We start from the raw sequence: 27,095 nt of genomic DNA, 5'->3' as shown, positions 1-27,095 counted from the left end.
TAAAGGTAAAATGTTATTGTTATCGATAACAACATCTATCGATCTAATCAGTGCTGTTATTATTTCAGTGCAATTCGATCTAAGCACATTTTTTAAATTATTGAATTCTAATTTGCAATTAAGTGAATCTTAAAATTATCCTTTATTTTATGTTGAATAAGATAATATCGGAATTATTTAGTAAATAAAATAATATAAAACATTTAACAATCTCTTCACTGTTAAAATTTGTAATGGTAGAAGGAATATCCTTAATATCTTATCGGCGGCTCTAATTTGTATCGAAATATGTGCTCGTGTTATCGACCATCTCAATTGCAAATTTGGGCAAATCACGCAAAATGACGACGGAAAAGGGCGACCAACTGCGGTAAATTACAATAAATACATATTCAATCAGGCGTAATTTGAATGCCCCTTTGTCTGGCAGGCAACAACTAATAGCGGCGGTGGTGAAGAAGCGAGCGGCGATTGCGCGGGCTCATGAAATCGTGGTGCGGCTTTTGGAGCCCGGAATACCGGAGCCCGAGTTCCTGTCCATGGTAAAATAATGCAAATCAAAAGCTACATAAAGGCATTGAGTATTTCCTGTCCTTGCAGCTATGGGAGATTGGCCCCCCAAATTATTCAGACATCGTAGATGAGCGAGAAATAAACAAACTGTGTGGATATCCGCCGTGTTCCAGCGTTCTAGAAAAGTGAGTGGTAATATTCAAACCGAAAGGTCTTCTATACCAACTATTCCATTTAGTATTCCCAAGCAAAAATACAGCATTAGTGCTTCCAAAAACAAGGTTTACGACCTGACCGAGCGCAAGAAATTCTGTTCTGGATATTGTTTTAAGGCCTCCGAGTACATTAAGTCCCAGGTGCCCACATCACCATTGTGGCTGCGAGATCGGGAGACGAGACCCAGCTTTCAGCTGCTGCCTCGAGGTACGTGACCACCGGTATACATGGCTCTCAAAGCGTTTATTTAATTCGTATAATAAGCATTAAGACCATTTGTTCATTACATTACTGGATTTTCGATGTGGGACTATAAACCCTAGGGAATAATTCTTAAAGCACTAGTCGATCTGGTTTAGATCATGATTATATTGTCGCGCTCTAGCGTCAATTCGGCTTCGCGCTTGGCATCCTCCTCCGACCACTCGCCGCACTTGCTGAGCACATCTGTTTCACGCGGTGGTTCGGTCTAAAATTACGGACAAGTTATTGGTTTAACGATCAAAGTAAACACGCGAATGTAATATACAGAAATGTTGTACTTTATTTGGCTTAATTCGGTAATATGAATGTCTATACCTCTTTGTCGTTGGCAGCCAGCTTGGTGAACATGTTGGCGTACAGCTTCTTCTCCTTGTTCTTGCTCTCCTTGAGCTTCTGCTTGCAGATAATCACTTGGTTGGCAGCCGCCTTGTTGCCAGGTTCCAGTTGGATGACCTGACAAGATACATGGTTTATTATAAAAGGAATAACTTCACGCTAAGCTTAACAACCTTTTGGAAGTCCTCCAGGGCGTCTTCCAGCTCATTGATGGTCAAGTTGCACTGGCCACGACGATAAAGAGCCTTCACATTACTCTCATCCAAAGCCAGAACCGCATTGCACTAAAGCACGCGGGACCAGATTAATTATGTATGCAATTAGAAGTGTTTTACCCAGAGACCCACCTCCTGCTTGGCTTCGAAGTGATCGTTGGACTTCTGGTGGCACAAAGCAATGTTGCTGTGTGTGGCCACCTTGACCTTCTTCACCTCCTCGTTGGTATCGGCAGTGTTGGGCAGCAGATTCTTGCACTTGGTGTACATCTTGATGGCCAGGGCCCAGTTCTCCTTCTTGAAGTAGTTGGTGCCCTTCTCCTTGTAGGCCTTGGCCTCCGCTAAGCGCTCCTCGTCGCTCAGCTTCCACTCCTCCAGTCCCTTGCCGCAGTCGAGTAGCTTCACTGTGTACTCAACTGTGGAGTTGGGCGGGATCTTGAACTCCTCATTGCCCTCTGCTCCAAATGCATACTTGGCCTGGATTTTAATTCTATGTTGGGGGGGTTGGTTTTAGTTCTACTAGTTTCTTATTAAGGAAATGGTCTACCTGGAAGTCTCGCCAATGTTCATCTTCTCCAGGGCAATCTCCAAGCCCTCGACAATGCCGATGGCCTTGCCCTCGCCATAGTCGAACTCCACATCGCGATCCTCAAAAACGTGGCCTCCGAAAGAACCCGAAATGTGAGCTGAGTTTAGGAAACCACATAAGATTGAGTTAACCACAGAATTTAGATAAACAAACCTTTAACGAAGGCACCATCGCTGGGAGTGCGCTTCTTATCGCTGGCCTCCAAAATGGTGCGGTCAATGCTGCCGTCCTGATTGGGACTCAAATCCTCGCCCTTCCAGCCCAGCATCTCTAGCTAAGAGTGGAAGTTGTAAGGATTAGTTTTGTCACAAGATATTTTAATGGGGTGTCACCGAAATCGTTTGATAAAATAAATACAAATTTGTAATATTTAAGATGCACAATTTAAAAGTAATATTTTGAAATTAAAGAACCCTATAATTAATCTCAATATCTATTATTTGCACAAGGGAAAAAACAAAATGTAATTTTTGTGGAAAATTGAATGAAGAAAACTAAGTTGTTGGTTTCATTTTAATAGATTCTTAACTGTATAACTTGTTTTCATAAAAAAGTAAAATATTTTCAATCTTATTACCATTTAATTTGATTTTAAAATTTATTGATCATTGCCCTAATATATTTTAAAGTAATTTCAGGGTAATCTTCTTGTAATTATCTCACTATGTAATTATATTTTAGAAACTTAAAATCGTGTTTCTCCAGAAAAAACCAACGGTCACCAAATTTCTAGAAGTTACGAATTTTCTTTGCTATTGAATTGGAACCTACTTATTGATTATTGGAACTTGCTAGACATATTCTCTGAGATAGACCAATCTTGGGACTTTCAACCCCGATATACCGTATTACCTACCTCAAATATTAGAGTAGCATCCGGCGGGATGGCCGGCGGACTGCCGGCAGCTCCGTAAGCGTAATTCGGAGCACATGTGAGGAAGCAACGCTCGCCGAGCTTCATGGTGGCCACCCCCATGTCAAAGGCCTTGATCACATTGCCTTAGGGAGCACGAAAATCAGGGAATTACTTCGGATCTGGGGCACTCGCAGAGCACTCACCTTTGCCGAGTGGAAACTCGAAGGGCTCGTTCCGAGCGACGCTGGAGTCAAACTCCGTGCCGTCGACCAGGCGACCCGTATAGTGCAGGGACACGGTGCATCCGCTGTGCGGTGTCTCCGTGCCCTTACCCTCCTGCAGGATCTCCTTGAGCACGCCGCCGTCTCCGGACAAGTCGATTTTATTTGCTTCCGGCATTTTTCCGCTCTTTAATTCGCACGATTCGATGACAAAGTGACCGTTGCCAGGCGGTTGAAATATACGCAAGTGGGACCTTTCCGCAGTCGCTTCCAAAATACCAGACAGGGGAATGAATATGTAATGAATTCATCATATAAAGAAAAGTTGTGGTAGTGAAATTGGATACATATAGTCAGCTAAGACCTAACCCCCTTTAAACCCGATACTTGAAGATTTAAAAGGTTTTTTTCGATGGGAAATAATTTTATCATCGTAATCAACAGGCGATTGTTAGAGCTATAACATTCTATATAAGATCATTGGTGGAATTTTAGCTGTGGACTTCGTTTTCCGTTAATCACGGAACTTTTTGGCTTGGTTTTGATTAAAAAATAGTTTCGGTACATTTTGTAACCCGTCTAATAGTTGAGTTAGTCCCTAGATTCTCAACATTTTAAAAATTCGTAAAGACTGCAAGCACCGTGTATCTAAACTCTATATCTAACCAATATTTTTTGTTGAAAAAAGATTTTTCAGCATGATTTGGACTTCTATTTTAGTTATATTTATGTTCACGGTTATTCTTTATGCAAAATTTTTTTTAATCAATAAGTAACCAATTTTGTGTACATGGTTAAAACTTTTGTAACGAGGTGAAGGATATATTAACCCAGTTAAAAAATATACAGTACGTTTTCTCTTCCATGTAGTGGAGATTGTCATTGTTAGCCTTTTGGTTAATCCGTTCAAACACCAGCTAAAAAATTAAAGAAATTCTGTTGTGAATTTAATTGTGATGGCTCTGCCATACACACACACACAGTCGTACACAAATGTAAGCTGCCCAGAGGCATTTAAATGCATGTGCATTCTTATAAATGTGTGCAGCATGCATCAAATATAATCCTGTTATCGTTTTTGTTACATTTGATTATTTTGCCCTTGGCTTTTGGCAGTGCCAAGTTCCATTTTGTATTCCAGCAGAACAACAAAATAAATTAATGCACTTAATTTTATTGGTTTCTATAATTCATGCTGGTAAGCTCGTCGGCTATAAGCTCTGCACAGTAGGGCAATTGGGGGCTTATGGCATTGGGCATTCGGCTATTTCATCAAGGTCAACTGGGATGATAAAAATGATAAGTCTGTATAAAGTAATCTGTGTTTGCTGCTAGATTACTTTATGGCAACCCGATGTGACTTTATTTCCTTTGATTTCCGCATGTGTCTTGATAAATCGGTGCAGCTGACGCTGTCTCCTGTTCCCTAAAATATTAGCCAGTCATCAACAACCGCTTCATCCGAGCTTCGGCTTCTAAAAGCCCGGAGTTTGGCACACTTGTCGCTCATTAATTAGGGTTCGTCAGCGCGTAATGCCACACTGAAAAAATATTTTTAAAAATATTTTTAAAAATATTTTTTAAACTGAGATAATGAATTGATACCTTTATATGGCGAAGATTTGTGTTTTCTTAGCTTTTGGCTTTGTTGACAATGTTATGTTAATAACAATTTTAGTGTAAAAACATGAACCAACAAATTTATTTTATGTTTTTTGTAAGTTTCCATTACTCTTACGAAAGGTATTCGATTTAGAATTTGGTAAAAATTAAGTCACCTGGATGAAAATAAAGGTGTTAATTATTTTAACCGAATGCATATAGCCTACAATTTTTATTATTATAAAGATTTTTGTTTAGTTCTTCTTATCCCTAAACGCACCAAAGCTCATAGTAAAATTTTCATATAAACTTAGACTTTCCTTATGTACATTAGGGTGGAAAAAAAAAAATCGTACTCTCAACGTTAAATATGCTAGTCTTTGCCGTGCACTAAATGTATTAAGACGTTTAAGACGTTGCTCAATGGTTACAAAGTTTTCGATAAGAAACACAGTGTGCGTATGAGTGATAAACTTTGAACTTTCTCACAAATGTAAGATGCCCGAAAAATTACTCATACGAAATGTGGTGTCAGTTAGAATACAATTAAGGACTTAAGTACTTATGAATGATAAATTTTGAGTCCAATGCGCTGGCCTTAAAACGAAATTATTTTCAAAAAAGGGCCTTAGTCTTAATCAAATTTTATATTGTATATATTTTTCGGAATTGCAGACACAAAATATTTTATAGCTTATTTTTAGACACCCTAAAATGTGATTTTGAATCTCTAGAGGTTTTCAATGTTTTGGAAATATTACTCATACGAAACGAGTTGTCAGTTAGAACAAATTTTAAGACCACAGTACGTATGAGCGATAAACTTTGAGTCCAATGCGCAGACCTAAAACGACGTTTTTTCCAAAATGTTGAATTTTTTTTGGAATGGCAGACTCAAAATATTTTTGCTTATTTTTAGACACCCTAATATGTGATTTTGAATCTCTAGAGGTTTCTCGGGCACCCCCGAATGGGGCACAATAATTTTTTGAGTGCCCGGTGCCCTATCCCTGTCCAGGCCCATTATTTTTTCAGGTATAGAGACATTGACCAGCGACGGTCGCCCACTCACGCTGCCGCAGTTGGCGTCGTCGCCGTCTTCGTCGTCGAAGTCCTCGTCGTCGTAGTCGCTGTTGCTCGTTACTCGACTGTAAACATTCCAGGGCAGCTTTCACTCGATTAGCCAGGCTCAGGACTGAGTGGCAGGGAACAGGACATACACAGGGCCCCGAGTCCTCGGATATGGGAATCTCACTCAGAGACGGAGGAGCAAAAACTCACTCGAACGCTCGGCTCCACTCGGCTGGAAGCTTCGTTTTCCGTTTTCCGTTTCGGATCGAGCCACTGTGGATGCTGCGTGGTTCGTGGTCCATGGCCGTGTGAAAAGCTGCGTTGAGCGCATTAAGTCGTTAGGGTACAACCAGACAGGACGCACTTTCTCCGAGCTGCCGCCATTCGCCTGCCTTGGCGTGTGTGTACCGTTAGTTCAGCTGCCTGTGCAGAGTGGGAAAATTAGCGGGGAAGAACCGAATCAAAGTCAGCTAACCAAATCGAATCGAATCGAATTTGAGCAACTTTTTTGGACTAGTGCGTGATTAAACTTTCAAAATACTCAAATAACTCCCTCTGTGGCAGCTCCCGCGCGTACAAGTGTGTGTAAGTGTCTGTGCGTGTCAGCTCGAGTGTGTTCATCAACAAAAAAAAAAAATTTTAAAATTAAAAACAAATTGATAAAATAAAAAACACAAGAAAAAACAAACGACCACTAAAAATTATATTCAATAATAGCCAATTAAAAATGTTTGCTTAAACGAACCAAGGTAAACAGAACCAGCAAAATTGTTGCTTCTTTCTGCATCCTTCGTCCCAGCTTTTCCGCTTTTCCACTTTCCCACATACTAATGCACTCGCTCTGGTGCAACAGCTTAAAAGTATGCTACGATTTTTCCCACTCAACATTACGTGTAATTGTTGCGCCTGCTGCATGCATGTCCTGCGACTGGGGAATTGTTGCTGTTCCTTCAAGGATAACTGCAAATTAAAATTATTTAACAAGCATCTAGTGAGCAGTTCGGTTGTAAAATATTCTGGCCAAATTTCACATGAAACGCCACAAACTGGCTGGAAGTTTATTTAACACTCTTGGGTTTGTTATTTCCGAAATATTTTCGTTAGGCTATTTCAGCATTTGGGTTATCTGCAAAAACAACTCAATTCCAATTTAGTTTGATTTGTGGTAAGCCACAAAGAAAATAATCAAATTTGCACAGTGATAAAATTGTACAAGCATACGCAAAGCAAACAAACAAAACAACATAAAGTTTACCAGCGAAGTGCAGTTGGGTTTTCGGGGTTGTATTTGGCTTATAAACTGTTGCTTCTGACAGTTATCTCCACGAATCGTAGCAATTTTTCCAGGCTGGCGGAGGGAAATCCCAGGCGATTTCCTTCGTCCCCTTTAGTTCCACTCGCTTGCACAGTTTTTACTTCGCTTTTTTTTCTTTTGCTCCTTTTCGGGTTGAGCTTTGACTGATTGTTTTATTGGAATCGAAATCAGAGCAACTTAAGCGCGCTTTCAATGCGATTTAAAGCGTACATTTTTGTGGTTAGTCGTTTGAAGGGGTTGGGGCTTGGCTTTCGATTGCACTCGGATGCGCTGCTGCTGCGATAATTAAAATTTAATTGTACACAACTTAAATTGCGAATCCATTGTGCCGATATTGTTGTCAGTGCTCTCATACGAAATTGCAGTTTTGCGGTTTTCGTTGCTGGCTTTCCCCGAACTTTCTGTGCTGTCCTTATGCAATTAACATTTGCACTGTTATCAATCAGTTGGCCAAAAGAAAAAAACTTTCCTTTTAGTCATTTCCTCCCACATCCTTCATGTCTGCTTTCTACTTTCTCCTTCCTCCTGCCTCCTTATCATTCAATTTGGCAAAAGGGAAGAAAACTTTTCTGCCAAACTAACAACTGGCGAAAGCAGCAGCCACACATATAGGAAAAACTCACAAAAAGGAAAAAAAAAAAATTGAAAAAGCAACCAGAACGCGGCGTGTCGAAGTGGGCGTAAGTGGTCATGTATGTGTGCGACTCTGTGTGAGTGTGCACATGCGAATGTTCGCTTATGGCTTTGTGAGTGTGTGTCTGTGTGTGTGTCTCGTGTTGAGTGGCAAGTTGTGTACACACGCAGATTTTTCATCAATCATTTTGCTTGACTACGCCTAGTTCACATTTTAGGGCATGTAGTTTAAAAATTGGGCCGCAGCCCATCGATAGTTTGGACGATGGAGGCAGGAAGGGGAGTTCGGAGGAGCGCATGGTGCCATATGAGATGGAACCATATTTGAGATGGTGGCACTCGGAAACATGAGACGAACGAGGGAGCTCGAATGACGCCTAAAGCGGCAAAACACGGGCACCCAGGGGTTTACTGCTTTAATACCGTTAAAGGTCTCGAAAAAAGCAGCACAAGAACTTTTTCCTAGAGGCGCTGCTAAAAATTTCCTTTTTATAGACTTTTAAACATATAAATTATTAACTAGTTTTTTAAATAACATCTAAACACAGAACAAATATTCATACCAAGTGTTTGTCGTGCTGTTAAAATTCCGTATTAGTTTGCTCTTCATATTTGGCGTGTCACTTAAATATGTTCGAAAAGAGAGAAACCGTTTAAAATAAAAGTTTTTAAATATCAATTTCACAATAGTCAATCGTAAAGATGATACATCTTAGTAGTATTGTAAATTTAAAATTGAAACTGTGTAGTTTTATTTACACTTTTAAAATGAATGAAAATGAAAAAATGTACTCAAATAATGATGCGTTCAGTTCTACATTCCTTTAAGTGTACTTAAAGTTTTAATTTTAAAATTGTTAACTTTCTTTTAATATAAAGTTTCCTACTTAAAAATAGTTTTAAGTAATTTTTCAACAGTTTCGTCCAATTTCAAGTGTTTAGCTAAGTCACTTAACGAATCGAATTTATTAGCTTATTTATTATACGCCTTTGGTATATTAACGTAATCGCCTCTTATTTTTACCTCCTCTTACGCCTTTTACTCTTACTTATAATTGCATTTAATGTGTGTGCTCTAAAGTTCATGTTGTTTTTGATTGATTGAGTTAGCGAATAAGGTCTTTACATAATTAATAGTTACATTTTCAAAATCAAAAAAGAAACAGAAAACTTGCATTACAATAATAATAAATGAACCATTTTCAACTGTACTTGGTTGTGTGTTTAATCAAAATACTCTTAAAATTAACTTATTTTGCAAAAAAAAAAAGGGAACACAAATATAGCATTATTTTTATTTTGCTTTTAAATATGAGGACGTTATATTTTTATTTGCGACTTCTCATAAATTCGTTTAAAATTTTCACTTTGACTAGCCTGAAGCGAAACTTTTGATTCACAATAAACTATCATTAAATATTAAAACTTTCGTGGAAAATAAATGATTTATTTTGCAAAAAGCCAGACAATTATTTGTTCGTTGAAAGTTGCACCCCCAGGCTGTGGTTAATAAATATAAAGACTTAATCGATTTATAAATGAAAAGTAAAAATCCACAGTACGAAATGTTTGAAAAGTTTGCATGTAGTAGACTGGATAATTTATAATTTGCATTTAGTAAATCAATATTGACTGACTTTATTTCAAATTCAATACTTTGATTGAGTGGTGGGCATAATTGAATTTGCTCTTTTTTTAAATTTTGTGTTGACTATGGGAGCTTAGGTGGGTGTTTAAAAATCTAAATTTCTTTCTGAAACTGAGGTGACTGGATTCGAATAGATTGTATCTTCTGTTTGCCAAATATATTCAAAGTTGGACCTGCCTCAGGATTGTTTATGATGATTTCTTCTCGGACTGTGTTGAATCTTATTGTCCTTTTCTAGTTGGCTTTTCCCTCAAGTCCTCTTTCTTCCTCTTTGTTCTGTTCGATTTAGCATTTGAGTAGACATAATAAAGAGCCGAAATGGAAAAACGTGGTGTGCCTGTGTGTGTATGTGTGGATGTACCTTTATTCTAAACACTAAAGACACACAGACACACAGATAAATGAAAAGCAAATACACACGCAAATGGAGTTGTCGAAATTGCTCCACTTTGCGTGTGTATACACGTAGGTGTGTGGATGTGTGTGTGTGTGTATGCGTGTTTATCTGTCTGCGAGAATCCAAAATCCCGAATCCTACCCCCGTCATCAACCTGCACCGAAGCACTTAAACCTAAACACGTTGTCTGTGTTGGTGTGTGTGCGTGTGTGTGTATTGGTGAGTCGTCCTTTTTACTGGCGTCTACGCACAATATGTTTCGTCTTTAACCCAACCGAAAGCTTCTCCAGACGAGAGCTTCAAGGAGTCCTGAGTCCTTGCTCCTTGTTTCTGGATCCTTGTGGAAGTTTTAATGTGATTCCTTCGTATTAATTTCGACATCGTCATCGTTGCTGCCGCCTGCTGCCCTTTGCCCTCCCCTTTCTCCCCGTTCTTCACCGCTCTCTCTGTCATTTTCTATTTTTCTCCTTACGCACTTTTTATTGCTCGTCCTGCGTTTGCCTTCGTTTCTATTTTATTTTAACAACATCTTCGTCGTCAGCATGAATTTCTGTCGAGCTCGGCGCTTTTCCTTCCAACTAACTTAACCGTTACCCATCCCTCTCTTTCTCCATTGCTTCATCTCTCACTTTCTCCACTTTCTCCGCCCCCGCTCACTTCGGTTGTGTGCATGTGTGGGTAAAGTTTTTTGTTGCTCACACTTTTATGTTCATCATACGAAAGCGCGACTTTGTTGCACTAAAAGAAGATTTACAACTTTTTGGTTTAACACATGCAACGGGATGGGGGGCAGGAAAAGTGGGGTAGGCCGTTGGATAGACAGTTGGGGTTGAAGGCCACACTCACTGCCTTACAGGAATCGCACAAAAAACACTATACGAAGCCATGTGGGAGTGCACAATGTATAAACCTTGCTCCCATACCATACCAGAAACTTATCCTTAAAATAAAAGTTATTATGCATAAAATGGAGAAATATCCGTATAAGCAACTCATTTTTGTTTCGCATTTTATTAGCTTAGGGCTTGAGCAATTAGCAAAAAACCCAAAAATGCTACGGGGTCAGCAAATAGTTTATGAACGGCCAGGGAAATACCTGAAGGTGTAAACTTTAAATTGTTCATATTTTCTTTGAAAATGGTGCGGAACAATATGAACAACTTTCGCACTGGTAATTACTTTTGTATAAATGCAGCTGCTGAAAACTCTGAAGTTGCGCAAAATTAAATTTAATATTGTAGGGATTGTAAGAATGCAATTGTAGTTAAACTTCTCTGGCTTGAGTTTAGCTGAAGTATATAAAATGCCGAGGACTAATTTACGAAATTTCCAGCGGGCTGAATAATAAACTTTTTATAAACGGCACTTGTAAACCAAAATGGTGTCCAAATTCTTAACAAGTTTTAGCCCTAAAAAGTACAATGTATATGTTATAGGGGAAGACGTTCTAGCTGTGTCTCAATGGACTGAACGTCGAGTTGAACACTTGAATCTCGCAAGTTATAAAAACTGTATTTTATCTAATTTTTTTTTATTCTGTAATAAACATGCAAGCAGTTTAATAGCACGTTGTTCGCAGAAATACAAAATTTATGTAGCTTGTAGCAATACAAATTCGAAATTCACTACCGCTTTTCTGAGTTCAAATTTCTTGTTTGGACTAAACTTTATTAGTATAACTTTAAAATTTCAAGGTCACCCATTTCAAAAGAATGGGTAACGTTGTAACGAATGGGTAAATATTCAAATTAAATTTAAATTCCAAATCACGTAAACATTTTATTATTTTATTGTTTCAATGTAAATAGCTAAAGAAATTAAAAACTTTCGTTAGAACTTTTATCGACACACTTTTGGCCTGAACACGTCAAAAAATTAAACTTTGCAAATTTAAAAGCAATTATTTTAATCCTAACTTTAGATCTCGGAAATTTCACCCGTTGTCCAAGTTTCAATTGGCAAACAAAGACGGAAAGTTTTTTAATTGCTCATTACGTCTGAATCAGGTTGCTGCACTTGCCGCAGTGGAAAAGCCGCAGATTTTCATCATACGTACATCAAAAGCATTTCTAATCAGCAGGCAGTCGGCAAAAACAACCACAGTAACAATGGTGGAAGGGAAAGCGCAAACAAGTTGCAAGTTTACTTTTCCTCCTCTTTCTCTTTTCCCTTTTTTTTTACCAGCTATTGTTAGGTTTGCGTATGTGCCAGTACGTACACACAAAAAAATATATATTTTAGCATTCCGAATGATATTCTGTTACTATTCGTACTTTTACATCAACGGCTTTTCCAAATAGAATAATAATTGAAAAATATAAACTTTTTTCTGTATGTGTGCGTGTGAATTGGAGCACGTAACAACAAAAAAAAAAGGGCAGAGACACAGCACAGAAATAGAAATTATTTGAAATCATGCCGCACTCATAAAACACTTAAAGGACAATTTTGCTGTCATATAGAAAAAAAAGGGGGAAAAGCAGCTCTTGCTGGTGCTTTTCCTTGGCAGTCTGGGGTTAATTAAATAAATTCCTAAGCCACTTTTGCCCGAGCAGAAGCTTCATAAATTTTTGAACAAATACTGCCAAAAAAAGGAAGGAACACGAATTGGTTATACATAAATATTGGTGTGCGTGTATTGTATGTACGGGTTTTCAGTAAGCTTTCACCCGCAAGACAACAACAAAGGGCTTGCAACAATTGGCAGGACTCCGTTTGGCTCTTCCAAGTGTAAACAGAAGTTGAGTTTCTCGAGTCCTTTTCCAATTTCACTCTCCCTCTCTCTATCTTTCTCTCTATCTCTCACTTTCTCTTTGGCTCAAAACGAGATTTCGTTCAAACTCACTCAAACGTTCCATCAATGAACCGCTGAGTTCTGTGCCACTGATAACAGCCGCACACACACACACACACTCACACCGTCGCAAACAGGACACACGGATGGAGCTGTTTAAAAAGATGTCCTGATGCGAAAAAAAATACACCGATTTCTAAGAGTAACAGCGCGGAAAACGTTTGATAACGCCGCGCGCACAAAAGTGTGCTACACAAAAGCGAGTTCGCTCTCTCTAACTCCCTCTCCTTCCTCTCCACTCCTGAGTGTCTGTGTGAGCATCCTGTGTGTGTCTGTGCGTTTATGGTTGTGTGTGGGTGTGGGTGGTAGTAAATAAGCAAGAGGCAAAGACGGAAATAAAAAGGGCAGCAAGTGGACAAGACAATGAAATTGTCATAAATAACAACGTTGTCTACCAACAACAGGCACAAAGAGTATCAGCAACAACAACAACAACAACAACAATAACAACGGCAGCAGGGCAGATTAACCAACAACAAAGGACCAACTAGCTGAGTGACTGGGATTTTTTTTTTCGGTTGCTGTTGCTTATTTTGGTGTCTCTTGGTCAGTGGCTCAACTCTTTTTATCATTTTTACCAGTACCCCGTCCCCAGGGTATTATTCGGGTAGATTAAGTTGATGGAACTCGACTAAAACGATTCGGAGCTCTGAGGTGTATTTCATGAGAGAAACTGAGAAGTGGTGTAAGTGAAAACGGTTAGGGGGATTAGGGGTCGTTTTAGCAAGCTACTAAAGTGTAGAGGCTAATGCTGACAAATCTGATTAGGATCCATTGATATTGGTTTTATCTATTTTTTTTAATTCATAACATTATTAGGATTCTAAAACAGTGTTAACCAATAAAAGAAATGTATACATATATATATAAATACATTAAAAATACACCCAAAACTAATACAGACAAAAGAAAAATCTTGTTTAAATTCGATGTAACGTACACCGATGCTCTGAGACACATATTTCTTAGAATCTAAAGCTATCTAATTTCCAGGCCATCCATAACTCATTGATTTATGGGTAAAGTAAAAAAGAAAACAAACTTTTGCTTGGGAACTGTCTCGAGGGACTCTCATCATTCGACTAGCTTTAGTTGAAAATCTTCGATATTCGTTCATTCTTCTTAACTGTGTTTTCCCATCTCTACTCGTTTTCATTTTAGTTGCCTGTTTTTTTTTTCTTTTCATTTCATTTTTTTAGTTTGCCCAGTGTTCTCATAACGGATATTCGAAATGGCTGCTGCGGCGGCCTTAAGTGACTTTGTCAAACTTTGTGCGCTCGGCTATCCAAACACGAATACTTATAGTTATCGACGGCGTCCAGAAGGGGTGTTGAGAGGCGGGGCGGGGGCGGGGAGCGGCTTGGAGGGTCAGGAAGATACTCACATTAAACTAATGTTTAGTTGGCAGTCGCAACAGTTTTGCGAGTGTTGCGACCCTCGAAACTTTGACCGTAAATTGTGGCACGTGATGGGCGTTTGCAATGGAATGGTCTGATGTCGTATGAATCGCAATGGTGGGGAATATGAGGAATAGGAAGTGCCGCGCTATTATTGTCCAGAGGGGCGTGACCGTGGCAATTGTTGTTTCTTATTTCTCCAGTTCTGAATCGAATTGAATTTTTATGGCCTGTGACAGTTTCGAGTGGCACAATTCAGTTTTGAGAGTGGGTAAAATATTTATTCCTGATTGTTCTCCACTTTACTCAACTGATTTCCATGCAACAGGCAATGACATACAATTCTATTGTCTGATAAAGCTGACTGTGTGGCGACTTCTGATCAATTATTTGTGTTTAAAAATTTTGGGGGAAAATCCATCAAAATATTTGGCAAGATCGAAAGGGAAAAGTGGAATAGCTCATTGATTGACTTGCAGTAAATGAAACGAAAATACATAATTCCTGCATAGTTAATATCAATAAACATTTAACTACGTAAATATTCACATATCTCTCTCTGTCTATCTTTTCTCTTGTTCTATCTCTTTCTGACCTGCCATACAGATTAAAATCCAATTTAAATAAAAGTTTTTTCGTTACACTCACCACATAAAGGCAATATGCAAATTTTAAACAAAAAACACTCAAAAAATGTTAAACAAAAACAAATGAATGCAAATTAAAAAGCACGAGAAAAAGCCAAAAAACAAATAACAACAGCAGCAGCAACAATGTGTTCATAACTATTAAAACGGAAATTAAAAATAAAAGCAAAGGCTTAAAGTAACGCATTATGTTAAACCGAAACCAAACTCATCTGAATCTCTACTTTCGCATCCATGTTTCTGCATAAGTATCTGCATCTGCACCCGTACCCGCATCCGTATCTGTATCCGTATCTTTGCATCTGCTGAGCGAATGAGACGAAGCTGGAAACATGCCAGCTAAATTGCAATCCAAAACCCAGAATCAATACATCAATCAGTCCAGCAAGCAACCAATCAAGCAATTCCATCATCAATTTGCAACTGCCATCAACTCATCATCAATAACAACTGCAACCAGTACTGCAACAACAATCCCAACCTAAATGCCAAAAATTAAATGCACCCAACTAAAGCAAATAAACTTAAATAAATCTAACCAATAAACCTAAAAAATAGCTTAACACCCACTCGACGGCGAACGAAGAGAGAGCAAAATTAAATTTGCATATTAATTATGGAACATTCATCAACAATTTTGTTGTGTTTGTTCCATTGCCAAAACAAAAAGGTCGCCGATTGTTTGCAGCTGCAGCAACAAGAACCACAGCAACAACGACCACTGGGAAATCCGACAACAACTAGAAGACCAACAACTACAGCAACCGAAGCAGCAACCGAAGCAGTAACAGAAGCAGCAACAGAAGCAACAACATCAGCAACCCAGCAGCAACTTCTTGGACAGCAGCAACTTTTAGCTTCATTTCGACAAAATTGCTGGGTAAGTGGAATTGGGAACACAATTTTCGAGTGAATCGAAACGGAAGGGAATAGAACGGACAATAAATTCAGCGAATTAGCAAATGCAGAAATTTGATTTCCACACAATTTTCAGAGCATACATACTGGCATAAACTATATTTAGGCAACTGAAAGAAAGAAATTCTTGCATTTAAAACCAATTCAGAGCCAAAAAGGGAATATTCAGCTTGGTCAAAGTGTGGAAGAGGGATGAATTACAGGATAAAAGGTAGATGCAAAGCATAAAGCACTTAAAAAGAGATAGTAAAAATAGTGTAAAAAGGAGGGAAAGGTATAAATGGAAAGTAAATCCAATTAAGTGCACTTACTTGACAAAAATACAGAAGTGATTGCGAGTTAGGGGTATAACATTCGTTGGAATTTCTCGTCTGTTTCTATAAAAGTTTAAAGACTTTTTCAATCTAATTAATTAAAACAAATATTAATTAATATTTGAATCGTATACAAAAAGTCAGAATGGTGGTCTAAAATAGCTTTTTAAGCATTATTTATTTGTTATATAAGAAAAACTTCTTACCTTTTTGGACAAAATTTATTTCAAAAGAATTTTAATATAAGGAAAAACAAGAGCTTACTTTATTCAATTTTTGAAAATATTTTGCCTAAATTAAATTCATTGTAAATTTGCCGAAGAACATACCCTTATTTGCATTAAATTTTAATAAATTATGAATAGTGCATTTTTTAATGAAAAAGTGTAATATAATGATATCCAAGATTCCAACTTTAGAATGTCGTTGATTTGCTGAAATCTGAGATTCGTTAGGGCAATGGAAAAACTTGTAACTTGTCAGAGTGACGCCTCGGCCAGCCAGCAATCAAATAGTGTCGAGCTCAGCAGTTGCCGGAACTGAAAAAAGAAGTAAACTAGCTGAAAAATTTAAAATGGCATCAAGGCAGCGGCAGCATGAAAAACTGGAAAATCGTCGCCAACGCAATTGGAGTCGACTGTCTGACTCTCTGTCCTGCGATTTTCCCTCCCTTTTGGGGCTGATGCTGACCATTCCTTGTTGGTTGTTATGAATTTCATATTACACACGAAAATCCAATAAAAATCACCGAAAGCAATTTGCCGTCCAACGAAAAGTAGAGCTACGGAGGTGGGGTATAAAGACGTTTTGAAAATTCCTTACCATCAGCTGCATTTTGGCTGCTACTTTTTACCCGTTTTGTAACATTTTTGCCACACACATTGCTGACCAAAAAAACGTGTTTTATTTACTTCGTTATTTCATGTCAATAACTTTTTTAACGGATGCGGAACAAGATGCATTTTGTAGCCTGTTAAAAGCGCATTTTTTTTGCACTTGTAACCCGGTTTCGGTCGCGGCCCAGTGCCGAAAAGTTGCTTAATTTGATTTTAATTCACGGCGGCAACAGAAAATTGGCACCACTAAAAAGTGGATGAAACAAATTCGAGTTGAGGGGAAATTACGAATTAAAATTTGCTGGCTCAGCAGCAATTAAAAATTCAACGAGTTTCCACTTAAATTGTTACGTCCGCTTGGTGTGAATTCGTTGGTTTTCTATGTGAAAATGAAATTCAGCTTAATAAGGAGACTTCTATCAAAATGGATCATGCTGTTAACTCGTGCCGTTAAAGCCGAGTCTGCTGGGCATGTGACATTTGGGTTGAAAAGTCCATTTCCCCAGTTGTCAAGAGCTTATAATAGTTTTCCACACTGTCCTCTGTTCCGCTGGTCCTTTCGCTTGTTTGATGTATTTTCCGCTTTCAGCCCAGTGCTTTGGATATCTCTGCGATGGCCCCTTTGAATTCCAGTTGGTTTATTTCATTGCAGCCAAACTGTCGTATGCAAATCTGCTTTGCTGATTAAACCTAAATAATGTTGCCTCAGTTACGAAGCCCTTCCTTTGCGGCGGCTCCTTTTCCCAAGTGTCTCCTGTACAGGCCGGTTCCCTGTGCTCCTCTGAATCTCCATTCCCATTTCCATCGCCCATCTTATATTGTCTTGTCTGTCGCTTTGAAAGATGGTTGCATAGTACTCTCTTTCCGGCTGCACTAAAAGTTTAACCAGCTTGCACTGGACTTGGGCAGATGCGGCCTGGCAATAAGATCGGGAATTTATATTTACACTCTGGGCTTTCCAGCAGCAGCTTTATATATCATTGACAGAAGTGCGGATTTGTACGCAGAATTATTGTTTATTAAATTTCTCAGAATAGACTCTGCTTTCGAGGGCATTTGTCCTTCGTTTCCTGGAAAATTGCAGTAAGGGCCACTCCTTCTTTGACTTTCTCCGCCCTCTGCTTTGCTGCTGCTTATATCTTTTCCTCGTTTTTCTTCCTGCTAAATCTGAGACAATTTCCAACTTATAAGAGGCCGCCTCCATTTGTATAATAACACAGGGTCCTGCATCCTGCAGCAACAGCTTCCGCTGGCCACTTGTTGTTGTCCACCCACACAGCTGCAGACCGAGTCACAGACAGAGGCACATACACACACAGACACAGTAACAGACACAGACACAGTAGCAGACCACTCACACCGAGGCCAACCACATTTTTTGTTTTGCATTGCCGGATGCCTTTGGTGTATTTCCTTTTAGCCTGTCTGCTGCACGGAGTACAACATTTCCAATTTAATTTCTGTTTCAGCGGCCCCTCGGCTCCCTTTGCTCCCTTGGCTCCCTTGGCTTATCCGCATCCCATATCCTGGCTGGCAGACTCGGTTGGGTTTTCCTGGCCGTGGCCATTGTCTTTGCCTTTGTTTGCTGTGCCATTTCCTTTTTGCGCCTCGAAATTAACTCCGGTCTGCCCCACGCTCTCACTCTTCTCCTCTGCCTGCATAGATTATAGTTGAATATTTTTGGTCGCCATTTTAATTAAACTGCGCCAATGGCTGCGAAATTGTTTATACTGTCAGTTCCACATCATCCCATCTCCATCCCCATCATCCGCATCCGCAACTCCATTCTGTTCCTCCTCATAATCGCTGCTATCCTCATCCGCTCGCCATATCCATCTCCATCCAGCAATGGTTGCCTCATTATCGATGCAATGTCTGACCCAGTTGAGGGGCAACAGGCGACTGGGGATGAGTTCGTGGCTGTATTTTCGGGTACAAAGGTCACGAATCATCCCGTGTTTAACCTTTATGTAATTGAGCTCTGTGGGGGCAAAATAATAATAATAATTATTTGGGTAAGCCAGCGAATATCAAGGTTACAAACGCCATTCAAATAGTTGTATTAGGTAGACTGAAACCATTATTTTACTTTAATAATTTTATTTATTAATTTGTTTTTTTAACTAAGTCAAATTTTGTTATACCTAAAACCTAAAAAAACGGGTTGTCTAAATTGCTTACATTTTCTTTTATTTAGATCCATAGTAAGTGGTATTATGTAGCGCTTAATAAAACAAGGAAATAAGTATTTATTGCAAAGTTAAATCAGAAGTTTAAATCATACTGAAATGAAAATAAACAAAAATATTATAGGGCCAAGTTATAAGCATGGCTTAAGGCAACAAATACAAAAAATAGACAAACAAAAGCTTCCTGTTTCCTGTTTTAATTAATATGAATGATTTGCTAAGTGCTTTAAACATCATGAGTTGCTGTTGTTAATCCGTCCTTAGTTATAATATGTTCAATGATACATACTATTCTTAAGAATAAATCCGATTATATTTTGTGTTTCGTGAGTGCTCACGAGCACATTTCCAGCTAGCAAAACAACAAATAAGCTTCTTTCTCTTCGGCTTCGGTTCGCTCTGCAGTGCACTTTGCATTTCCCTTGTTGCTTTGGGTGTTTTTGTTGTTGCTGTAATTACATAGCACTTGTTGTTTTGGCTTTGTGCTAACAAAAGCCTTGACTCCACCGCCCACTTCAGCGGAATGCGCTCTCAAAAAAGGGAAGAGGCGCCAATAACCTCACTCGAATGGCATCGCCCCAAAGTATGCAGCAGTATTTTGTCGAAATGACTTTTGACGTTCGCTCAATGGCAATATTTGCAGCGTCCATATGAGTGTGTGTGTGTGGGTGTGTGCGAGTGGGTGTTGCTGTGTTTGTGCGCATTGAATGTGTATGTTTATCACGATGTTAGCATCTGAATGAATGAATGGCAGCGGGGCAAAGGCCACCCAAGTGCGTCTGTCATTCTGCCAGCCTGTCAGTTGGCGTTCTAATATCGAAAACGCTCTACATTCTATGCTGAAAGCTCATTTTACATGCAGTTTTACTTTGATTGGCTTTCGAGTCGCACTTACCGGCTTGATTGGCTAGTTTAACGAACACTACCCAGTCAATCAAAGTTTGAGTACTGACACCGTGCAAAACTCTGCAAATTATGGAATTAGCTTCCAGTCTTATGTTAGCTAAAACTTAATTGCTGTCAGAAACATTTATAGTAGAATAAACTTACTAACTACATTTTCTTTCAATTGTACTAAGCTACGGGCAAAAACCTTATTTATTTTTATAAAAAACAAGTCCCTACAAATAAGTGTTCAATTAAGGTCTTATCTGTCTTATTATTTAGATTTCTTCCATCGTCTTGTTATTTATTTACTTATTCCAGAAAATGGCATTTTAAATTTTAAGAGCTTTTTAAACCATAATTAAAAATTAAAAAAAAATATTTATGTGAGCTTAAAATAGTATTAATAGGTATCTGAGATTTCATTTCTGCAAATTTTGCTGATGGGGAAAAAATTGAGCTGCCTAAAACTGATGTTGGTAAATTTTTCACGTGTGCATTAGGGCTTATATTATTTAAGTCCCTGGCAACTAAGCCGCTGAGTGGATTCCCTTGAGCATAATTTGCAGCTGGCTAAAGCAAATTTGTGCAGCAATCTCCTGCCAGGCCAATGTGTGTATGTGGCCACCAAAGGGTTCAATTATGAACCGACGACCGCAAAAAGTTGAAACCTCAAAGCGGATATAGTGAGGCACTTGTGGCCCACACCGGGAGCGGCAGGTAATTCGAGGCCCTGTGGAGTGTGCTAAAAAATGCAGCCACCAGATGTGCAGGGCTCAGTCCGCAAGGGAGCCGCAGCTAAAGCCAGATTCTTTGCGGGATTCCAAGTTTTTTTTTCCTCCCGTTTTTTTGTCGCGCCTATGCGGCTGCTGCAACTTTATCGGAAAAGGGGGTAAAATGGAAAATCTGGCGGTTAAGAGGGGTGAGGGCTTGGCTCTTGGCTCATACTCCTTCAATTTCAAGGCTCATTGTGTACAACGGCTGCCTCTCATCATTGGCGAAGCATTAAATTGACTTTGAAACTTTCTACCTGCCAGAGCTTTGTGCCAAGAACCCGCCCAAACAAAAACTTGAAGCGAACTGAAACTAAACTTGAAATTAATTAACCGCGACAAGGGCGAGGGGCTGCTGGCACCCCACCCCACCCCACCACGTCCACGACCATTCAAGTCACCCCTTGGTGGCCTTTCCCCACCTTTGGGGCACTAACGCACACCCAAACATAACTCATAAAACCTCTAATTACATAAACAGCTGACGCGGCCATAGACAAAGATATAGAACGTGGGGCTGCCAGAAGGGCACACTTCCTTTTTGGGAGTGCCAAGAAGGGGCCCCTTCTTCTGGAGGATGCCAGGAAAGTGGCCCTGCCCTCTCCAGGCCACCACTCGGGAATCAAATAAGTTGAATATTTTAATTTTCCATCATAATTAATGCCCTTTCAACCTTTCATCCCACGGTCTTAGTTTATCCCAGATGATGCGGTTTGCTAAACGTCCCCTTCCCGCTCTCCCGCCCTCTGTCTTTCTCCTTCTCTCTTTCTCTCTCTCTCTCTCTCTCTCTCTCTCTCTCGCTCCCTCGGCGACCATCGAGCACGTGTAAATTATTGTGGCTTTCTACGGCACTGATGGCCGGCGCCTGAAAGCATGCGGCGATACTTACATCCTATAGTTAAGGGCGCAATGGCAGTTCCGAGTTCGTGGCTTAGTAATTAACAGGTGGATAAAAAGATTTTTCTTTCGACTTTGCGAACAACATTTGATATTTAGCTAGAGGTTTCCATTTCTTTTCAGGTTTCTTAATTTTTTATAAATGATAAAATTCATCTTATTTGAATAGTCTGTTCTCTCCAAACTTAAAAATATGTATGTTTCGGATGTAGAGTAAAAATTTAACACTTAATAAGATTTTTTTTGACTCTATGAACAACATTTGTATTTAGCTAAAGATTTTAATATCTTTTCCAGTAAATTCGAGGTCCTCTTTCTCAATCTTTCCTCACTCAAATCTATAAACGTTTAACTGGTTTTGTTGGCCATCGAGAATGCATTTTTTTTTAACCATTAAGACCATTTAAAAAGGAAAGCACTAATTAAGTTGCTTTGTTTATTTTTTTAACTAATCAAAAAAAGAATTTTAGGATCTACAGTAAACATTTAATACTTGTCTTCGCAACTATTATATAAAAGTTTTTAAAGTTTTTAATTTGACATTTAACTTTGCAAGTCTTAATAGATTTTTGATAGAAAATTATATTCAACAAATATATGATTTTAAAGCTGCAAATAAATACATTACAGAAAATAAAATAACAAATTTAATTTAAAAATTTTACTTAAAGGGACTTAAAGGGTATCTTTTAACGCAGAACTGTATGTGTCCGTTTCTTTTTATTTTCTCGTTGTTTTGTGGCATCGCAGCTCATGCCGCACGCAGACTCGATGCCGCCGCAGCCGCATGTATTTCAATTACTGCATTTCTCGGCCTCATGGTCCGCCCACAGTAGCCGCGCCCATAGAAAATGCCTCCCCTTTCCCTTTCCCTTACCCCACCTTCATCGCGAAGCTATTAGCCAGTGTTTTAATTTGCGCTTCGCCTGCTTTTGTTATTTTTCTGCTTCGTTTTTCCCTTCTTGTTTTTGTTCGACTCGCGTTTTTACGCAAATTCATTGTTTTAATTTACTCAAGTTTGTTGACCGAAAACAAAAACTAATCAATGCCTGTGCTCGCAATGCGTGGTGGTTCGGTGTTTTTCGGCAGGCTTATCGAGGGCTTTTGAGGTGACAGACCATCTGCACCTCGTCCCACACTGGATTTGGGTTAGAAAAACCCCCTAATAGGGCTGATAGTACATATTTTTTAATTAAACATTAACTCAGCTAAACTTTTTGTTGCCATTTTCTGGTGTTCATTATTTTTTTCAGGTATTTGTCTTTGCGGTCTTTTGCTTTTGCGGTAAACAGTTCGCTTCGCTAAGTTGTGGCAAGGGATTTGATATCAAAGGACTAAACTCAGTAAGGATTGTGTGTGTATTGGGAAACTTCAAAAGCAAAAGAGAATTACGCAAATCGCGTTAAATGAGAAACGGAGAATTACCATCTATTGAAAGGGTATTAGAACTTGACTCACCTCAATGAAAGACAATTTAAATGAGAATAAGTTTGCGATTAAAGCATTTAGAAGTAGAATCTTAATGTGGTTGTATTTATTTTAGCATATATAAATGTTAATTTAGGATGTCATAACGGTATCGCAAATAATGTTAAACATAAAAGAATCTCTTAAATTGGTAAATGTTTTAACTAAAATAAAACTTATGAATCTTTCTCCTCCACAGATAACATCTAACAACTGAACGAAACAACGATACTCAAGTGTACTAAAAAGAATAAGGATCACCATTAATAGAAAATCAACCAGAACAACAACAACTGCTACCTAAGGTTTCTCAAACTCTAAAAGTAAATAACTCAAAAAGCAAAAAAAAAAAAAACAAACCATATAAGCAAACCAGAAAAAAGTGCAAATTATGTAAATTATAGCAAAGGCAAAACGCAAAGGGAAAACCGAAGAGCAAACGAAACAGAATTAGTCAAATAGAAACGTCGGAAAAATCCAGAAAAAAAATATCTGTGACCAGGCGAAACCGGAAATAAAATCTGCAACGCTGAACCAAAGTGGAAAAGAAGCCACAACCGCAACCGCATCAAAATCCGAGGCGAGTAGACCGAAAGCGCGTGCCAAATATTTGCTCAAAAATACCCGAATAAAATAATATTTAAAGGCGCTTTCCCTGAGCAAGGAAAGCGAGGAATCGAGAGATTCCAGTTATTGGCGAGATAGTTAAAGCGTTCCATGAAAGCGGCGTCGCCCTGAGAAATTGGGTGCTGGACTTCAGGGACCTTTCCTTTGTTGGACTCCGACCCACACGGCGCATTGTCTCGGTCTTTTGTGCTAATCATCGCTAGTTGGGAGCCCCGGGAGCAGGAGCCCTGGCCAACTATTTAGCCAAGGTGACGAGGCCAGGCACTTTGCAGCGCACCAAGCACACCAGCCAGCCACACCAACACCCCCACTGAAAGGAGGCGGTGGAGCAGGAGGAGGGGCGGGGCAACCATTCAATCCACGAGCCACGCGGTACAAACAAGCCAAGGACATGGACTCCCCGCTGCCAGCGTCGCTGTCGCTGTTTGTCCTGTTGATCTTTCTGGCGATAATTAAAGGTGAGTGCTCTACGATAACTATTCAGAACTCACGCCAACCCAAGTGCCATTCCATTTGAATCCTGACCCCCCTTCGCTTTTGTTTGCCTTCCAGTACCGTTTATCTTGGCCAACAACTTTCCCTTTTTGCCCCGAGTTTGCTTAGGTGGTCGCTAATGAAATTATTGTAAATATTTAAGGACGCGTGAACAAGTAAAACTTGGTTCGAGTTTGCAAAGGTACAAAACTTCTTTAGATTTCTTAAGCTTTATAAGGGTTGAAGAGCATATTTTCAAGCCCATTACCCTAACTAATTTGGAATATAAGGGACAATCGCGCTATAAATTAAGACATTTGCTGTACACTTTATAATTAAAAATAATATACAATATTACGATTTATAAAATGCATACACATTTCATGAAACACCTTTTATATTTTCCAAAAAAATTCTTTTAAGCTTTCGAAAATTAAATAAAGTAAACAAACATTTTTAGTAATGAATAAAAAATAACGAGAACGGTATAAACAATTTTGAGCCAAGAAATCTATCTTCTCTCTTTGTAATAAACTACAGGGTACAACACGTTTAAGTTTTCAACAATTAGTACACTTATACTGTTGACTCTGACAGCTGTTGTACAATTTCGTTTACAATTTCAAAGGTCAACAATTATCTATGAACCCACAAAATTATTACTCCACTTATACTGTTGACTCTGGCAGTTGTTGAACGTCTCGCCTTACCACAGACTAACATTTGCGTTAACAAGTGCTCGAGATTTTTCCGCTTTTCGCTGAGAGCAGCGAAACTCGAACAAATCCCACTCATGTCGCACTATCAATTTCAAATGCGAAATCTCCTCCAATCGCTCCACCTCCTTCGCCGCGCATAAATCTTGGGGCAAGGTGACACTGTGTGGCCTTGCAGGCTGAATAGAACCGAACATTGAACTCACACCCAACCCTACCCACATCCACATCCACACCCAACCGACACATTATTCGATTTTTCAATTTCCTTGCGAGCGTTTTCACGGCGCTTTAAGCAAGCCAAGAAATGCCAGCGGAATGTAAAAGTAAAAGCCAACCTCCCACTCAGAAAGCAAAAAAAAAAAAAAACACTCAGCTCCAGCCATGGCTATATCTATTATATAGGATGGCGTGGCGTGTGTACATGCGGCAAATTCCCAGGCAGCGGGCCATAAATTCACATGGAGATCGCCCTGAGCCAAACTTGGCCATATTTTTAGTTTCCACTGCTCGCTGAGCTCCGCAATTGCCAGAAAAGCGGGAAAAAGTTGAAAAAAACAAAGACACAGACGGTGGGGGGGGGCTGCTGCAAGGAGAAAAATATTCAAGTAGAAAAAATAGAATTGTCATGCGGAGGAGAAGCCCCCCAGGTGGCCGCACTTCAAATCCACATTCTTTTCCCCGGAGTCACTCGAGCACTCGCTGCAAAATACACACCAAAAGAGTGGAGGACAGGGAAAACAAAGCCCCCAACCCAAATGCTATATACAATATCTGTCTTTTTTAAGTTGCATCGAGAGTTGAGAAGTTCTGTTTTTTTTTTACAACGCTCCGCACCGTTGAGGTCTCATGTGCCCCGCTTTTGACAAAAATAACAACTTGCGACTCGGGTCGTCGCGATTCAACTCAATTCTCGTTGTTTGCTTCAAGTGTTTCCACTGCTCGGCATTCTGGATGCACAAAATTAAGTTCACATCCAGCACGAAGCAGAGTGAGGAATTTCCATACACCGAAACAAAAAATATCTTTTTGGGGTAGAGTTTTCAAACATTTCAAGGTGTTCTCAAATCTCTTAATGTCAATTTGTTCTTATTATCTACCACACATACTTTTTAAAACACCTTTTTGAGTTTTATTCAATTGTTTAATAGTCAATCACTTATTGAAATAATAGTCGTCACATTATCATTATGATACTTAACACGAAGTTTCACAATTTTAATTACAGAGACTTAACACTTGAGTAGCTTTTGGTATTGTGTCGATAACAATAATTTTCCGGTTTTATGGGCTCAAATTACGCTCATGAAGAAGGCATGATATAATTACAATTAATATGTTAATGTAAGGACAACCCCATTGAAGGCATTTTGTTGAGAATTTAACAATCAATTTGAGCCTGATTGCTTCCTGATGCAGGACATTGGGAAACTGCAATATCCAATTTTCCTCGCTGGAGTGCTGAGGTCCCTTTTTCGCTGAAAAGTTATTACGAAAACATCGCTGGGGGAGTTGGCGGGCGGAAAAATCTTTGACTTTGTCCCGACTTGCTCTGCGATTTGTGCTCTTTATTTGGCCACCCACCCAGCGCACATTTCCCATTTCCTTTGAGTTGCCCCGACAGAGACTAATGAAGACGGCAGCTCGCAGTTCGCAGTTCGGGGATTGGGACTTGAGATTGTTTGGCCAAAGACAAATATTTTCAATAAGCTGATATCGGAGTGTGCACTGATTGGAAAACCAGCAGTTGGAGAGCAGCGGAGCGACGAACGGGACAGCAATACGCAGATTGTTCAGCATTCGGCCATATTGCTTGTGCTGCTCGCCAGTTGGCAAACGCATAAATTGTGCGGAAATTCGGGTCTGAGCTGCAGCACCTTGACACTGTCAGCCATTCCCGGGTATATATGGCCGGCCATATATTTCCTTTTTAAGACATTTTACGCATTTGCGTAGATTTAAACGACATAAATTTCTATTGGATTTACGGGGCAAAAGCTTGGCCGTACATTTTCGGCTTTAATTTGCTCAGTCCCATTTCCACCTCCGAGTTCCTGATGCTCCGGTGGGGATCAAGTCTTGGGATTACTCGGCCACAATGTATTCGTTAATATCCTTGTTAATATCCTGAGAACTGGCGTAGAACTTCTGGCAATGAGCAAACTTATTCCATCTTCCATTGGCATGTTTCTGGCCCTGTCCTCTAAGCCAACTTTCAAACTTGC

The 27,095-nt window shown here is 39.4% G+C and overlaps 3 protein-coding genes across 15 annotated transcripts in view; 2 read left to right on the top strand and 1 right to left on the bottom strand.

Annotated features, from left to right (window-relative positions):
- Positions 1–300: 300 nt before the first annotated feature.
- Positions 301–23,413, top strand: LOC108141720 (putative RNA polymerase II subunit B1 CTD phosphatase RPAP2 homolog). 2 transcript variants are annotated; one of them, XR_005977918.1, is made up of 6 exons: positions 301–370; positions 431–542; positions 601–698; positions 752–936; positions 14,734–15,654; positions 23,253–23,413. XR_005977918.1 is itself a non-coding variant. In XM_017265212.2 (4 exons), the coding sequence occupies exons 1-4, from the start codon at positions 342–344 to the stop codon at positions 942–944; spliced, it is 432 nt and encodes a 143-aa protein (XP_017120701.1). In that variant the 5' UTR covers positions 301–341; the 3' UTR covers positions 945–1,015. The 2 variants fall into 2 exon arrangements, 1 of the variants encoding a protein (XP_017120701.1); XM_017265212.2 differs by lacking the exons at positions 14,734–15,654; positions 23,253–23,413 and having other exon boundaries at positions 752–1,015.
- Positions 954–3,443, bottom strand: LOC108141717 (FK506-binding protein 59). The gene is made up of 8 exons (XM_017265208.2): positions 3,193–3,443; positions 2,990–3,132; positions 2,287–2,407; positions 2,092–2,230; positions 1,677–2,034; positions 1,503–1,613; positions 1,309–1,446; positions 954–1,198 (listed from the first exon to the last, which is right to left on the bottom strand). Exons 1-8 carry the CDS (start codon positions 3,386–3,388, stop codon positions 1,085–1,087), a joined length of 1,320 nt encoding a protein of 439 aa, XP_017120697.1. The 5' UTR covers positions 3,389–3,443; the 3' UTR covers positions 954–1,084.
- Positions 23,414–23,874: 461 nt separating the features above from the next.
- The window catches only part of LOC108141715 (neuronal acetylcholine receptor subunit alpha-7), an 82,683-nt gene continuing 79,462 nt past the window's right edge, over positions 23,875–27,095 (top strand). For 11 of the 12 annotated variants that reach the window (XM_041710648.1, XM_041710649.1, XM_017265203.1 and 8 more), the window contains exon 1: positions 23,977–24,138. In XM_041710648.1, coding sequence (XP_041566582.1) covers positions 24,072–24,138 — 67 coding nt within the window. In that variant the 5' untranslated portion in view covers positions 23,977–24,071. Of the gene's footprint in view, positions 24,139–27,095 lie in introns of all 12 variants that reach the window. The other variant, XM_017265205.2, reaches the window with a different exon arrangement.

This window comes from Drosophila elegans, unplaced genomic scaffold, assembly GCF_018152505.1.
Source record: "Drosophila elegans isolate 14027-0461.03 unplaced genomic scaffold, ASM1815250v1 contig_814, whole genome shotgun sequence".
Classification (NCBI taxonomy): Eukaryota; Metazoa; Arthropoda; class Insecta; order Diptera; family Drosophilidae; genus Drosophila; species Drosophila elegans.
This window is presented reverse-complemented; position numbering and strand designations above follow the sequence as displayed.

Bases quoted from the DNA above. Each gene is read 5' to 3' on its own strand.
- LOC108141720 (XM_017265212.2), top strand. From the start codon at position 342: ATGACGACGGAAAAGGGCGACCAACTGCG. The intron at 371-430 runs GTAAATTACAAT...TTTGTCTGGCAG, and splicing joins GAAAAGGGCGACCAACTGCG to GCAACAACTAATAGCGGCGG. The intron at 699-751 runs GTGAGTGGTAAT...TATTCCATTTAG, and splicing joins TGTTCCAGCGTTCTAGAAAA to TATTCCCAAGCAAAAATACA.
- LOC108141717 (XM_017265208.2), bottom strand. From the start codon at position 3,388: ATGCCGGAAGCAAATAAAATCGACTTGTCCGGAGACGGCGGCGTGCTC. The intron at 2,231-2,286 runs GTTTGTTTATCT...TCCTAAACTCAG, and splicing joins CGATGGTGCCTTCGTTAAAG to CTCACATTTCGGGTTCTTTC. The intron at 1,199-1,308 runs GTATAGACATTC...CCGTAATTTTAG, and splicing joins TGGCTGCCAACGACAAAGAG to ACCGAACCACCGCGTGAAAC.